Raw genomic sequence first — 17,248 nt, forward strand, 5'->3', positions numbered from 1 at the left:
GAAAAAAGGATGAAAATAGAAGATAATATGTACATAGAATATAAATAAAAAATAAATAAAATAGAAAGTATATATATATAAATAGATAAGAGAGTTGCAGAAAGATGAGAAAATAGAAGCAACTCTGCACGATGTTAAAACAGCAGCCCGCATCATCACATGGCTCCTACCTAAAACATAACTCATAATTAATAAAAATATATTAATAACATAATTAAAAACATAATAAAAAACATAATTAAAACCATAATAAAAAACATAATTAAAAACATTATTAAACAAGAAAAATATGAGTAATAAAAGAGTGCTGCTGAAAGATAAGAAAATAGAAGTAGCTCTGCACGCTGCTGAAACAACAGTCCGCTTCATCTCATGGGTCCTACCTACTGCTTAAAAATTAAAATTAATAAGAATATATTAATAACAAAACTAAAAACATAAAAACATAATTAAAAAGAAATAACATACATAAATATTAAAAAAACATAATTAAAAGGAAATAACATAATTAAATTCTGAAAACACATAATAAAAAGAAATAACATATTAATAACGTAATTAAAAACTTAATTAAAAACATAATTAAAGAAGAAAAATATGAGTAATAAAAGAGAGCTCCTGAAAGATAAGAAAATAGAAATAGCTGTGCACGCTGCTGAAACAACAGTCCGCTTCATCTCATGGGTCCTACCTAATGCTTAAAAATTAAAATTAATAAAAATATATTAATAACAAACCTAAAAACATAAAAACATAATTAAAAAGAAATAACATAATAAAAATCTGAAAAGACATAATGAAGAGAAATAACATATTAATAACTTAATTAAAAACATAATTAAAGAAAAAGAATATTAGATAGAAAAGAAAGCTGCAGAAAGATAAGAAAATAGAAGCAGAGACAGCAACCCGCACAGAGGCCCACACCCATGTCCCCATCCCATAGGTCCCACCCGAGACTAATAAATCATTATTAATAATAATAAATAAGAATGAAACATATGAAATAGAAAAGAGAGCCCCAAAAAGAGAAGAAAAGAGAAGCAGTTCTACATGATGCTGAGAAAACAACCCGCACAGAGGCCCACACCCATGGGCCCCTCCCATGGGGCCCACCCGAGATTTATAAATCATAATTAATAATAGTAAATAAGAATGAAAAATATGAAATAGAAAAGAGAGCCCCAGAAAGAGAAGAAAAGAAAAGCAGCTCTATAAGATGCTGAGACAGCAACCCGCACAGAGGCCCACACCCATAAGCCCCTCCCGTGGGTTCCACCCGAGATATATATAGAGGATAATTAATGACAGTAAATAAGAAAAAATAGAAACGACAGTAATTATACGAATGATAAAATGCTGAATTTAATTTGATTAAACTTAAGAAAAATAAAAGATTAATTAAAAATAAATTTAATATTCTGAACACAGATATAAATAAATATTATTCTCTCTGAAAGAAATATTATATTTATTAATCGATAATATATGATAATATATGTACACGTTCTCTATAACGTTGCTAAGAATATCTTATTGTTTAAATATTAATTAATTATACTTTACGTTTATCGTACATTGTTTAAATGTTAAAATAATCCTGTTTATTAATTATTCCTTCCCATGTTCGCGATCTCACAACTTAGAGCTAGCTGAAAAGAAATAAGGAAAACCAAAGAATATGTATATATTTATATTAATTATATGAACGATAAAATTCTGAATTTAATTTAATTAAACTTAAAAGCTAAGAAAAAAAATATTAATTAAAAAAGAATGAAAAATTCTGAATACTGATCTAAAGAAATATTATATTACTTTTACATTTCATAGATATATGATTTTAATATAGAACTCGATTTTATTAAAATAAAATTATGAATTGAATTGAACTTTAGAAAAGAAAAATGTGCAAAATTTATCAATCGACTTTAACGTAAAATTTGATTTTATTAAACTAGAATCATAAATTCAATTAAGTTTTAAAAAAAGTTTAATATTAAAAAGGCATAAAATATGAAATAATCCTATTCGCGTACGCGTGGCAATGTGGGAATATTATTTACGGAAAGTTACTTCGTCTCAGTTTTTTAAATTTACACCCCTACACCCATCACCATAAGAACATTTTGAGTGACAACATGGTAAAATTAAAATACTAACGTAGTGAAACTAAGAGCCATTCTCGAAAGTTCCTAGTGAACCTTCGAAAATAACTCAATAGCAGTTGTCCTCTTGAGCCACATGTTGTCTTCGTTATATAGCCTCTTCTTTGCTTCGTGCCTCAACCTAATCGATTATCACTCTAAAACTGTAACGACAAAATTTGATTCCAAATTCTAAGATATGAAAGAAAACCCTAAAATACAATCCTAACGAATCTGAAAACTTATTATTGTCCTTTCGAAAGGTACTTTTTCGCAGCGTGGGAGAAATTAGATATTAATTATAAAAAAAAATTAGAAATTAGATAATAGTATATTAATTACTGAAAATCCTGAGCTAAAAATTAATTAATTTATTATCTAGGCTTACGGATTACATCTCTTTGTTTTTTAGCAATCATTCTACTCGATCGAGACTTTTCTTGTATCAATTTAAATTGATTAAATATTTAATTAATAATTATTTAAAAATATAAAGCAAACCCTTGGACGTTCCTTCTTACAAACGAATATTTTAATTATTTTAATAAAATCATCCACAGTTTCGTTTGTAATCAAGAGACTATCCATCGCGAGTGTCTTCTTGCTCATTATTTATTTATTTATTTGCTCATTATTTATTAGAACTTATGAATATCGATTCTTTACTTATTTCCGCGCGAGTAAAATATTTAAAAATGTATTAAAATATTCAAAATCTCAAATCATTATAAACGCGTTTGAGCAAGTAGACCCTATCCTGATCTAATAAATAAATGAAAAAATAAAAAACCATTCACGAGTAAATCTCCGAAGAAATTTACTCCTGGTCACTCAATGCTCTTCTACTAATTAATTACAACCAATCACCCGTGCCGATTCGGACCTTTCGTCCTCGACATGATTGAGTGATTGGAGGGACTTCAAAATTCACTCACTACTTAAGAAGTTCTGCGATGGCTCCAAAACACTCGTTCAGATCGAAATTGAGAGTGGACGATTCGTATGTGGTTGAAAATTAGGTAGGACGACATCGAAGTTGATCAAGAATCTCTTCAATGATGCACTGATTCTATTGCGCGATAGTTATTTTTTTAACATGACAGTCTGTGCGACTGTCAAAAAACCAAAACGGTTTGCAAACAAGCACTGACTCTAACGATTGCATTGCACACAATCGATACAAATACACTTCCTGTTTAAATAGCGAAGCCCGAACGAATAAACACCGCTTCTACTTCGCGATATTCTTATTTCTGCGATGCAAATAATCGATTACATCTTAGATTTGCGCGCGACTGCAATGCTATTCTGAAATAAAAAATTAAAAACAAAATTATTATTATCACTGTTTCAATAAGAAACTATATAAATTATTGAAGAAACGTGCGATATAAAAATATATTTACCTTAACTATGCGTTGATACTTGTAGCAAAAACATCCTGAGAGACTTTCCATGTTTATTCATCAAAGGATAAAGGAGAATTGATCCAGTAATCGTCCAAGTCAATAAAGAAACCGTATATGTTAATAAAAAAAAAGTCCGACAATCACGGGATGAAAATTAAAAAATATCGAAATTTTAAATTAAAATTATTCTAAGAACCACGCGCGTTATTGTCTTTATAATGCTTAAACGAATATACTATTGTTTAAATATTGCTTTATTATACTCCGTGTACATTAAAGATTGTTTAATTATTTTAGAAATCAACGAAATTATTAATTTATAAATTTTCGCAACCAGAAATAGATAGTATCGATGTGCACATGTCGGAGTGCAAAGGAGAACTACCTCCTGAATCGTCAAAGTTAATCAAAGGACCGTTTATGTTTATATAGCAGAAGGTTACCAACTGCGAGATTAATATTTTGAAGTACTGGAATCTTATATCAAAATTATTTTAAGTTTCTCGCGCGTTTCATTATTTATAATATTGAAACGAATCTACTATTGTTTAAATATTGCTTTATTATACTCCGTGTACGTTAAAGATTGTTTAATTATTTTAGAAATCAACGAAATTATTAATCTATAAATTTTCACAACCAGAAATAGATAGTATCGGTGTGCACATGTCGGAGTGCAAAGGAGAACTAACTGCCGAATCGTCAAAGTTAATCGAAGGACCGTTTATGTTTATATTGCAGAAGGCCAACAAACCCGAGATTAAAATTTTGTAGTATTATTGTTATATATTAACATTATTTTGAGTTTCTCGAGAGCTTCTTTATAAATAATATTGAAACGAATCTACTATTGTTTAAATATTGCTTTATTATACTCCGTGTACGTTAAAGATTGTTTAATTATTTTAGAAATTAACGAAATTATTAATTTATAAATTTTCGATATCAGAAATTGATAGTATCGGTGTGCACATATCGGAGTGCAAAGGAGAACTAACTCCCAAATCGTCAAAGTTAATCGAAGGACCGTTTATGTTTATATAGCAGAAGGTTACCAACCGCGAGATTAATATTTTGAAGTACTGGAATCTTATATCAAAATTATTTTAAGTTTCTCGCGCGTTTCTTTATTTATAATGTTTAAACGAATCTACTATTGTTTAAATATTGCTTTATTATACTCCGTGTACGTTAAAGATTGTTTAATTATTTTAGAAATCAACGAAATTATTAATCTATAAATTTTCGCAACCAGAAATAGATAGTATCGGTGTGCACATGTCGGAGTGCAAAGGAGAACTAACTGCCGAATCGTCAAAGTTAATCGAAGGACCGTTTATGTTTATATTGCAGAAGGCCAACAAACACGAGATTAAAATTTTGTAGTATTATTGTTTTATATTAACATTATTTTGAGTTTCTCGAGCGCTTTTTTATTTATAATATCGAAACGAATCTACTATTGTTTAAATATTGCTTTATTATACTCTGTGTACGTTAAAGATTGTTTAATTATTTTAGAAATTAACGAAATTATTAATTTATAAATTTTCGATATCAGAAATAGATAGTATCGGTGTGCACATGTCCGAGTGCAAAGGAGAACTAACTCCTGAATCGTCAAAGTTAATCGAAGGACCGTTTATGTTTATATAGCAGAAGGTTACCAACCGCCAGATTAATATTTTGAAGTACTGGAATCTTATATCAAAATTATTTTAAGTTTCTCGCGCGTTTCTTTATTTATAATGTTTAAACGAATCTACTATTGTTTAAATATTACTTTATTATACTCCGTGTACGATAAAAAGATTGTTTAATTATTTTAGAAATTAACGAAATTATTAATTTATAAATTTTCGATATCAGAAATGGATAGTATCGGTGTGCACATGTCGGAGTGCAAAGGAGAACTAACTGCCGGATCGTCAAAGTTAATCGAAGGACCGTTTATGTTTATATTGCAGAAGGCCAACAAACCCGAGATTAAAATTTTGTAGTATTATTGTTATATATTAACATTATTTTGAGTTTCTCGAGCGCTTCTTTATAAATAATATTGAAATGAATCTACTATTGTTTAAATATTGCTTTATTATACTCCGTGTACGTTAAAGATTGTTTAATTATTTTAGAAATCAACGAAATTATTAATCTATAAATTTTCGCAACCAGAAATAGATAGTATCGGTGTGCACATGTCGGAGTGCAAAGGAAAACTAACTGCCGAATCGTCAAAGTTAATCGAAGGACCGTTTATGTTTATATTGCAGAAGGCCAACAAACACGAGATTAAAATTTTGTAGTATTATTGTTTTATATTAACATTATTTTGAGTTTCTCGAGCGCTTTTTTATTTAAAATATCGAAACGAATCTACTATTGTTTAAATATTGCTTTATTATACTCTGTGTACGTTAAAGATTGTTTAATTATTTTAGAAATTAACGAAATTATTAATTTATAAATTTTCGATATCAGAAATAGATAGTATCGGTGTGCACATGTCCGAGTGCAAAGGAGAACTAACTCCTGAATCGTCAAAGTTAATCGAAGGACCGTTTATGTTTATATTGCAGAAGGCCAACAAACCCGAGATTAAAATTTTGAAGTACTGAAATCTTATATCAAAATTATTTTAAGTTTCTCGCGCGTTTCATTATTTATAATGTTTAAACGAATCTACTATTGTTTAAATATTGCTTTACTATACTCCGTGTATATTTATATTGTTAAATAATTATAATATCACCGAAATTATTAATTTATAAGTTGTCCCGATTAGAAATAGAGAGAATCGATGTGCACTGCTCGGAATGCAAAAGAGAAGTAACTCGTGAATCGTCAAAGTTAACCGAAGAACCGTTTATGTTTATATTGCAGAAGGTTACCAACCTCGAGATTAAAATTTTGTGGTATTATTGTTTTATATTAACATTATTTTGAATTTCTCGAGCGCTTCTTTATTTATAATATTGAAACGAATCTACTATTGTTTAAATATTACTTTATTATACTCCGTGTACGTTAAAGATTGTTTAATTATTTTAGAAATTAACGAAATTATTAATTTATAAATTTTCGATATCAGAAATGGATAGTATCGGTGTGCACACGTCCGAGTGCAAAGGAGAACTAATTCCTGAATCGTCAAAGTTAATCGAAGGACCGTTTATGTTTATATTGCAGAAGTTTACCAACCGCGAGATTAATATTTTGAAGTACTGGAATCTTATATCAAAATTATTTTAAGTTTCTCGCATGTTTCTTTATTTATAATGTTTAAAGTTCGGAGTATAAAAGAAATCTAACTCAGCAATTGACAATGTTAAAAAAAAGCGCGTTTATGTTTTTATTATACAAGTTCAACATATCCCGTAGAAACATTCTGAAATATTGAAATTTCAAGTTATAAATTTATAAGGTTTCTTGCTTATTTGAAGTTTCTTCTTGTAGTTCGTATTTTGTCCATGGCTGTCGCTGCAGTTACACATACTTTGAGCGAGAGGTGATGAATAACTTTAAGTAACGTTTATTTGGACGTTAATATATTAGTTATATTATATTTGCATACAATTGTTAATTTCATATATAACGATGTATTACTATATATATTACTATTTTTTAATAATTTATATAATATAAAGTGTACGTAAAGTATAGGCTGTAATATTATGATAATATTTATTAGTCTATTTCAATAATCATATAAATATTTATTTAAAATAATATTAAAGTAGTGTCAATCAAGCAAATATCGTCTTAATATAATAATTATACTCTACTATATTTTTATTGGTCAGTGTTTATATCTTCATCGTCATTGGTTATAAGATGTTATTTTTTAATTGAATTTGTAGTGAAGAATATTCTAAGTAATTGAGTCTTTGATTTCTATCTGTTTATGAAAAAAAGTATAAAATTTTATTGGTAACCTAGGTATAAATATATACCAATAAAATGAGGATCATAATATAATGATATAAAGATGAAAACAAAATGAAAGTAAAGTATGAAGCTATTTCGATAAAAATTATTTCTCTAATCGAGTCAAAGATGGCAGAAGAGTTCTCTCCGAGATACACAGTTCTGATAATCCCATAACGTATTGCGCCGTAGAGGACTCTCCGTGCATGTGATCCTGCCTTCATTGTAGATAATGCGAAGCTACGAAAATGGCGGATGAACAGGTGAGTTGCCGATCAAAATAACGTGCGAACCTCGAAATGCGAGGAAGTTATCTACGACAAGGCGGCTCCTAAGTCGTGTGGTAAGCAGTCAATGGTAAACCCGATGCAACCTGTGCGGTTATCAATGTGCATAAACAGAACGTGTCTGAAACGCGGTGAAATTAAAAGACGATCTTTCGAACTATACAACGTTTGTTACCGAAATCAAAAGTGTTTAACGAATTAATAACTCCACTATTAATAAAAACCCACTGCGGCGGACGATTGAATTTTTTTCATCTTTCGTGTGTTGTTTTAACATTGCATATCTCGTAAATAAACGATTAACTGTCAGGGATGTGTTGAACTCTTTTGTTGCAAGTTCGTGAATAAATATTATTTTCTGTGCGAAAAAAACACTCGCATGTACAAAGATAATCAATGGAATAAGATATATTGTTTCCTCTATGGTATTCACATTTGATTATTGTTAAGAGGTTTAAAGCGTCTCATTATTTTTCATCTATTTTATACAAATATCCTGTAATCTTCATTAAAATCGTCATAACCTCTTTAATGCCGGATTTTAGTTGGTGTGTGTATGTGTGTATGCTAGAGAAAGAGAGAGAGAGAGAGAGAGAATGTGTGTGAGAGAATGTCAGTGTGAGAGATAAAGAGAGGTGTAAGATCAGTTTATAAATTTCCTACGTTCGGTGGTTGTTTATTTGTTTTATATTTTATTGTAATTATGAATTTATCGTAAATTATACGATATATTTCTTTTTAAACTGATCCAAGATAATTTCATTATACTTGTATAAAACATAATTTTATAGTAAGTAGATATAAACATAAGTTTTATCAACGATTTCAATTTTGTTATTTACAACTTCGGTATAACCTATAATATTGTGTGTACACATTTTAAAGTTGACGCCAATTTTGAAAGTATTTAAGATTTTTGATGTTTTATAAATATTTTACAATTCTCAATATCTCAATGTATATAAATTTAACTTGAAAAAATAATGTTTGCATCAGGTTTTTATCTAATAAAGTAAATAATTTTCAGCTATAAATGTTTGGACAATAAATTGGGGTTAGGTCTAGTAAATTATCAATAATTATTATTTTTAAGGAATATAATAATAATCATATATATTATTATATATTGATAATGATAATAATTTATTATATATTTTTTCAGTCATTTCTTTTTTTCCATTAATGAAATCTTATGATTTGTAATCACTGTGAGATCTATAAGATAGAAATACTATATACATATTACATTAAGGAAAAAAAATATTAAGTCTTAAAACAAAATTTTATATTGCAGGAATAAAAACAAATTTAAATCTCTTTCGATCATACTAATAAGAAATGTTTATTTCTGAAAGAAAAAGAAATATTTAATTTGTATATTTGTAGACAATTCTTTGTAAAATTTGTTTATAAGACAACAAAAAAATAGTTTAATTTTCTATGTAAAGTGGAAATTATAATTTTTAAACAGATTCAACAGTTACATTCTTAAAATAAATCTTCAAATTTGAACATTGACTGTAAACATAGTGCAGAAATTCTTCAAAAGTGAATACAATGACCTTGCAATTTAGAGAGTTGACATATCTAAATGGAAATATTAAAATACAAGTATAAATAGTGACATTAAGAATGGATCACATACAGGAAGTACGGCAGCTGGAATTGCTATGCAAGCAATTATATGAGTCACAAGATTCTGCACATCGTGCTGAGGCTGAAAAAGCTCTTGTAGCATTTCAAAATGCACCAGATACGCTTACTAAGTGCCAGCTCCTTCTGGATCGTGGAGATTCAGCTTATGCTCAATTATTGGCTGCTACTACCTTAACAAAATTGGTCTCTCGGTCAGCACAAGGACTTAGTTTACAACAAAGGCTGGATATACGTAAGAATTTTATATTTATACGGTATTATTTGTTGTGAAAACATTTTTTATATTAAAAACTTTTATATATGAATTACAAACTAATATTTTTATATAATATTTGACACATAGGGAATTACGTCCTTAATTATTTAGCAACACAACCAAAACTTCCAAATTTTGTTATACAAGCTTTGGTTGCATTGTTTGCTAGGATATCAAAACTTGGCTGGTTTGATTCAGACAAAGAGGAATATGTTTTCAGAAATGTTGTTGGTGATGTAGCAAAATTTCTTCAGGTTTGAAAAAATTTGTATAAAACGAATTTTATGTATAATATAATAATTCAAATGTATATGTATTTGGCATTGTATTGTAAAATAAAATTTAATAATTTTTTTTATATAATTCAGGGATCAGTAGAGCACTGCATGATAGGTGTACAGTTGCTCTCACAATTAACATGTGAAATGAATCAAATATCAGAAGCTGATGCAAATAGGTCACTTACAAAGCATAGAAAAATTGCTAGTAGTTTCAGGGATACACAGCTTTTTGAAATATTTAGGCTGTCTTGTACTTTATTAAGTACAGCACGAGAAAATTGTAAAAATTTAAATTTTAATGACGAAGCACAGGTAGGTTAAATAGTAATTATTAATTGAAATATAAATTAGTTAAATCACAATTCAATTTCTAATGCTTATATATTTTCATATGTTCTTTTATCTAGCATGGTCTGATTAGACAACTCTTAAAGCTTGCACAAAATTGTTTGACATTTGACTTTATTGGAACATCTACAGATGAAAGCACTGATGATTTAAGTACAGTACAGATACCAACAAGTTGGAGACCTGCATTTTTGGATTTTACATCATTAAAGTTATTCTTTGATTTATACCACAGTCTGCCAAGCTCATTATCATCTTTAGCTTTGTCTTGTCTAGTTCAGATAGCATCAGTTAGACGAAGTTTGTTTTCTAATACCGAAAGAGCAAAGTTTTTAAGGCATTTAGTTAATGGAGTGAAGCATATATTACAAAATCCACAAGGTCTCAGTGATCCTGGAAATTATCATGAATTTTGTAGATTATTATCTCGATTGAAAAGTAATTTTCAACTTGGAGAATTAGTTTTGGTAGAAGGTTATCCAGAAGCAATACAGTTAATCGCAAAGTTTACAGTTCAAAGTTTACAAATGTGGCAGTTTGCACCAAATAGTTTACATTATCTTTTAACTCTTTGGCAAAGAATGGTATCATCCATGCCCTATGTAAAAGCAGGGGATCCGCATTTATTGAACACATATACTCCTGAAATTGCAAATGCATATATTACATCAAGACTTGAATCTGTAGCAGTGGTTGTTAGAGAACGTTTGGAAGATCCACTTGATGATTTAGGTGTACTTCATCAACAATTAGAACAAGTTTCAGTGATAGGAAGATGCGAATATCAAAAAACATGTACTGTATTAGTTCAATTGTTCGATCAGGCTGCTACAACGTATCAAGAATTAATGACCCAAACTGCATCCCCAACCCAACAAATTGATATAACTATTCAAGAAGGACAATTAACATGGCTTGTTTATATTATAGGTAATGAGCACTTATATCAATATTATATGAAATCTATAATTAATTATTTATATTTTCTTGGTTGTTTTGTAACATTAGGTGGTGTTATTGGTGGAAGAGTTACATTTAACAGTAATGAGGAATATGATGCAATGGATGGTGAACTTGTTTGTAGAGTTCTTCAATTAATGAACCTTACAGATTCTAGACTTGCACAAGGTGGTTGCGAAAAATTGGAGTTAGCAATGTTAAGTTTTTTTGAACAATTCCGTAAAATATACGTAGGTGATCAGGTACAGAAAAATTCCAAAGTATACAGAAGACTGTCGGATGTTTTAGGCCTCAATGATGAAGCCATGGTACTCAGTATATTTATTCGTAAAATGTGAGTCATTATACATATTATACTTTAGTTTGATCATGTTCGAGCATATTACTTATAATTTGTATAAAAATTCGCAGAATAACAAATTTGAAATATTGGGGAAGAAGTGAACAAATTATTTCAAAAACTTTACAACTTTTGAATGATCTTTCTGTTGGATATAGTTGTGTTCGAAAACTTGTTAAATTAGAAGAAGTTCAATTTATGCTTAATAATCATACAGTAAGTATTGAATTATATAAGATTAAAAAAGAAATGATATTATATTAGAAAAATATAATTTCATCATTTTTATTGACATATAGAGAGAACACTTTCCATTTTTGGGAAATAATGTTGCTGTAACAGAAATGCGCTGCAGATCAATGTTTTATACATCTTTGGGTAGATTATTAATGGTGGATTTAGGCGAAGATGAAGAAAGATTTCATACATTTATGTTACCCCTCACAGGTATACAGTTACTTATATTTCATGAAATATGTAATACAATTAATTTAGATTGCACGTGAGGTAATATTTATTTCCATAAATATAGCTGCATTAGAAAGTCTTGGCCAACTAATGGGAGCTGCTGATACTCCACTGTTTGCAGCAGAAGAAGCAAAAAAGGCATTGATTGGTGTAGCAAGAGATCTCAGGGGTTTGGCATATGCATTCACAACTAAAACATCTTACATGATGCTTTTTGATTGGATGTATCCTTATAGCTATTAATTAGAGAGTGAGTGTGTGCGTGAGTTCGCGCGCGCGTGTATTATATATTATATAAAAATATTGTTCCTGAATTTAATTTAGATATCCGAATTATACACCCATCTTATTACATGCTGTGGAATTGTGGCATCATGAACCACAAGTAACTACACCCGTCCTGAAATTATTTGCTGAATTAGTATTAAATAGAAGTCAACGATTGCAATTTGATGCATCTTCTCCAAATGGAATTTTATTATTTCGTGAAGCTAGTAAAGTGATATGTAGCTATGGCAATCATATATTGAATATTGAAGTTCCCAAGGATCAGATTTATCCTTTGAAGCTCAAGGGGATTAGTATATGTTTCAGTATGTTAAAAGCAGCTCTTTGTGGTAGTTATGTAAATTTTGGGGTCTTTAGGCTATATGGAGATGAAGCATTAGATAATGCACTTAATACATTTGTGAAATTACTTCTCAGTATACCACAAAGTGATCTTTTGGTATGTATTATGTGTGTTTATATCTTAATATAAAATATTTAAAAATACGCCAAATACATTTATATTTCTATATTGATTTTTAATAGGATTATCCAAAACTATCGGCAACATATTATGTATTGCTTGAATATTTGGCACAGGACCATATGGTCTTCCTTTCAACATTGGAACCAAGAGTTTTTTTATATATTCTTTCAAGTATCAGTGAAGGCCTTACAGCACTAGGTGCGCAAAAAGACTCCTATACAGGTCTGTGCGGCTGATTCTATCCTACAACTACCCTCTATATCCTCTATGCCATGTCTTAAAACTATTATATTAATTACTTCAGGTTATCAAAACTTACATACATTACTTTTTTTAATTCAGTCTTTTTAGTTCTTCTAAATTTGTTTATATATTTCTTCAATGATACAAAATTCTATACTGTTTATTATAATTATTTTTGATTGCTTTTTTTACAGGCAAAGAGAATAAGTTTATGATAACTAAATTCTTTGCATACTCTTTATGCCTTTGTACAAATTAATATCATAAAATGAAAGATAAATATTTTTAAAAATGAATATAACTATGTGCAGCCATAGTGTATATTGAAATATTTTTTATTATCAACTTTGTTAATTATGCGATATATGATAATATTCTTTGAATATGATATTCACAATTGAATTCATAATACATATTTTGTAACATATATTTCAGATTGTTTAAAATTATTAATATTATTCAAGCTTCTAGTTTAAATAGTAGTTCTTCATAATTATGAAGTTCTTTTGCTGAGATCTATGTTATATGCTTTTTTGCATTATTGCTTGGAATGAAAATCTACCTTATACACATATTAGATTTGGAGTAATATAAAGATATACACACATGAAATACTTCTGTAATTATGAGAAAAAAATAATTACGCAGAATATTTATGTAATAACAGAGGCAATAAGAGGATTGGAGTGTGTAGAATCTAGACCCTAGATGTTACAAACAGAATTTTTGATACATAATTCTGTATAATTGACTATCTTTAAAGCCTCCTTTTTTGCTACCCACATTTATGCATTTAATATTTTTATTAGAATAATGCAAAACAATGGGTCTAGAACAGTCAGCCGCACAGCTGACATAATTACTAAGTACATTAACATTTGTAGATAGATTTTTAAGATATATTAAATTAATAATTGTTATCATTGAAAGTATATTACATTGCAATGCTTTTTTTTTTTATTTCTGCCTTTATAATAATACATTGCAATTAATTGGTGCAGCATATCATAGAATAATGATGTTATTTATTAGTTATATATACAACCCATATTTTTTAATTTTAGATTGTTATGCAATATAATTCATTATATTATTACATGCATGTGCCCTTTTTTCATGTTCATGTCTTTTGTTTTTTTGCTTTTTGTATTTGTGTTATATTATGTAACAGTTATTTAATAAGCGATAAAGCACTGCATTTAAAAAATATTGCAGTGTATAATTGTTTATTAACAAGACAACTTTTTTGTCTTTTTATATTTTATTTCATTTACATTAAGATTACATAATATTATTTCAGATACTATGGTATGTACCGGTTGTTGTGCAACCCTTGATCATATAGTGACATATTTATTCAAACAATTGTATCAAAAAGGTATGTTTCAAATCTTTAATATTAACAATATTGTTTAAATTGTATCTGATTACTACATTTCCTTAGCGGGTGGTTATCCAGGAAGAAAAAATGCTGTAGTTCCTGGTGGTGGAGAGTTATTTTTAGAAGTTTTGAAACAACATCCTGAAATACTTCAACAAATATTAAGTACTGTGTTAAATGTGATAATGTTTGAAGATTGTAGAAATCAATGGAGCATGTCTCGTCCTCTATTAGGCCTGATACTTTTAAATGAAGAGGTAAGTAAAGTATGGTCTTAAAACACATTATACATTTTTTATTAACAATTTCCTATATTTTAGTATTTTAATCAGTTACGAGAAAATATTATTAGAAGCCAACCAGTTGATAAACAAGCTGCGATGGCACAATGGTTTGAAAATTTGATGGATGGCATTGAAAGAAATTTACTTACAAAGAATAGAGATAGGTAAATAATGACATATATTATTATTCTATTTATAATTAAATAGAGAATATTTTTTCCCCAAAGTTAGTTCCTCTATTCATTATAATAATCTAAGAACTGTAAAATATAATGATTATTATTGTTTTTATTTTAGGTTTACACAAAATTTATCAATGTTTAGAAGAGATATAAATGATGCTTTAAAAGGACCTAATATGTCTACAAATTCTGTCAGTGATATGATGACATCGTAGTGATATTGCTCTCTTCTAATTAGATTTGTCTATTAGGTTCTTGCCTGCCAAATGCTTGAATGTGTGTGCGAGTGAAACTATAAATTATGATGCAATTACAATTATGATTTTAGACGAGTATAAAGATAATAAATTAAGTAATATCATTTTACTGCTGTATTGCTGTTTGGCTTCCTATTCTCAATTATTACATTTCTAGTAACTTAGATGAACAAGCACCAAATATTGTAACAATAATTACAAAAATTTTATATTATTCATAAATTTTTTATTTAGTTATTTAACCTAGCTTATCCTATTCTTCATTCCAATAAAAGTTAATATATACTTTGTTTTATTACCTTTATACTCTACTATTATTACTAAAACTTTAAATTGAAAATCTCTTATTCTTGCTGTAACTTTTTAAGAAGCATTATTAAGCACGTTCTTGCATAACACTTTATTCTTATTTTTACTCATGGAATTTGTTTGTAAAATATTGCTGAAACAATCGTTCCAGACTGTTTGTGTTCATGACTATACACAAAATATTGAGAATTTAGCGAAACTTACTACAGATATCTTTCAATTCAATACTGATTTCTTTCCATTAACATAAGATGAACATTCTTTATTTTATTAGAAAAGCTATTATTTTCATACATAAAAGATTATTGATTTTTAATTGATCAATTCATAAATTACATTACACACAACATAGTTTAATTTCCAATTATGTGTACTAGTTAAAATAGGAAGCCAAAAGTGATGTTATTTATAAAATACATGGTACAAGTTGTTACTTATTATTTTTATGCACAGTATATATTTCGGTTACTTTAACATATAAAGTAATTAAAATTTTCAAATACCATATAATCAGTTCTTAAATATATATTACAGTATACAAGGCTGCAATAATCTTGTTAAATGTATTGGCACAATATTACTTGATAATCAATTGGTCATTAATATAAACTTCTAATGTAAATTCATCAAATTATTAATAGCAGATAATATTGATTATGTAGATAAAGACACAATTTAATTTTACAATACAATTTCATTTGAGGATATTCCATTACAATCGATATTCACTTTAATAATTTTTTTTTCATTAATGAATGATTATATATATTAATGAAAATTCGTAAAAAAACATCACATTTTAAAATATTCTATGAATGTACAACAATGGTATAGACTGGAATTTCATAGTGTCAAGATGTATTTGTCTATGGTACAATCGTACAATAGTACATAATATTACATTTATTCGAACTTACTCTTTGTTAATACAATAAATATTTTGAGAAGTACTCAAGAATAAAAAAGAAAAAAATAACTGTAAACTTTGTTAGGATGAGCCCTTTTATAGTAATAAGTACGCATTACTTAATTTCTTGCAACATTTTTGATAATACTCAAGTTGTTGATCTAATAATATGTATGTGTTGTTTTATATTGAATGTGATTATTATATTATAAAGTGAATATTCTAAACTAGAATTATATCTATAATAAACACCTGTATATGACGTTTATTATATCTAATTATATAATGCTTTCATTATAATTCTTTTTTTTTTTAACTAATTTGATAGCAAAAGCTATGCACTTTTTTAAATGAATTTACAAATCTTATTGGTTACTAGGATTTTCTAGGTCAAAAACTGATTAAATAATATCTTTATTTAGGGCTTGTTCTACGAGTGTTTACAGGATAAATAAAAGAACAAATAAAAATATATATTTCTCTAAGCTTGATGAGTTTCTTTTTATATAAAATATTTTATTTTATAACACATTTTTGATAACAAAATTAAATGTCATGTTTCATTTTCAAATTTCATATTTTACTGTATAGTATAAAAAGGAATTTTTTGTACATATATAGCATTTGGTATGGTATCACATTTTTCATTACACATATTTTGTACAGCTTTAGCATTTGGATGAATGATAGCATATATATATATAATATATATATATATGTGAGAATATCCATTTTATTAATATAATGGATTAAGAATAAAATTGCATATAATACAATAAGCTTATTAATTACAATTTCTTATATCCACTGATGTACAAAGTGATGAAATTGTGTCATTGTAAAGTCATGAAA

At 27.9% G+C, this 17,248-nt stretch overlaps 1 protein-coding gene across 11 annotated transcripts; it reads left to right on the forward strand.

Moving 5' to 3' along the window:
* The first annotated feature begins 7,619 nt into the window (after positions 1-7,619).
* LOC124957943 (exportin-7) lies at positions 7,620-16,881 on the forward strand. 11 transcript variants are annotated; one of them, XM_047515536.1, is made up of 15 exons: positions 7,620-7,746; positions 9,418-9,658; positions 9,770-9,936; positions 10,051-10,275; positions 10,371-11,241; positions 11,320-11,605; positions 11,683-11,827; positions 11,911-12,058; positions 12,144-12,303; positions 12,404-12,806; positions 12,893-13,055; positions 14,377-14,454; positions 14,521-14,714; positions 14,778-14,905; positions 15,039-16,881. In XM_047515536.1, the coding sequence occupies exons 1-15, from the start codon at positions 7,732-7,734 to the stop codon at positions 15,136-15,138; spliced, it is 3,324 nt and encodes a 1,107-aa protein (XP_047371492.1). In that variant the 5' UTR covers positions 7,620-7,731; the 3' UTR covers positions 15,139-16,881. The 11 variants fall into 11 exon arrangements, with proteins under 11 accessions (XP_047371492.1, XP_047371502.1, XP_047371556.1 ...); XM_047515546.1 differs by having other exon boundaries at positions 7,649-7,746; positions 9,242-9,658; XM_047515527.1 differs by having other exon boundaries at positions 7,668-8,560; positions 9,242-9,658.
* The last annotated feature ends 367 nt before the right edge of the window (positions 16,882-17,248 follow it).

Source organism: Vespa velutina, chromosome 1 (assembly GCF_912470025.1).
Source record: "Vespa velutina chromosome 1, iVesVel2.1, whole genome shotgun sequence".
Lineage (NCBI taxonomy): Eukaryota > Metazoa > Arthropoda > Insecta > Hymenoptera > Vespidae > Vespa > Vespa velutina.

What these genes read in the sequence shown, in the direction of transcription:
- LOC124957943 (XM_047515536.1), top strand. An exon ending in ATGGCTTGTTTATATTATAG is followed by an intron (nt 11,242 to 11,319) that starts GTAATGAGCACT and finishes TTGTAACATTAG; the next exon opens with GTGGTGTTATTGGTGGAAGA. An exon ending in CTTACAAAGAATAGAGATAG is followed by an intron (nt 14,906 to 15,038) that starts GTAAATAATGAC and finishes TTTTTATTTTAG; the next exon opens with GTTTACACAAAATTTATCAA.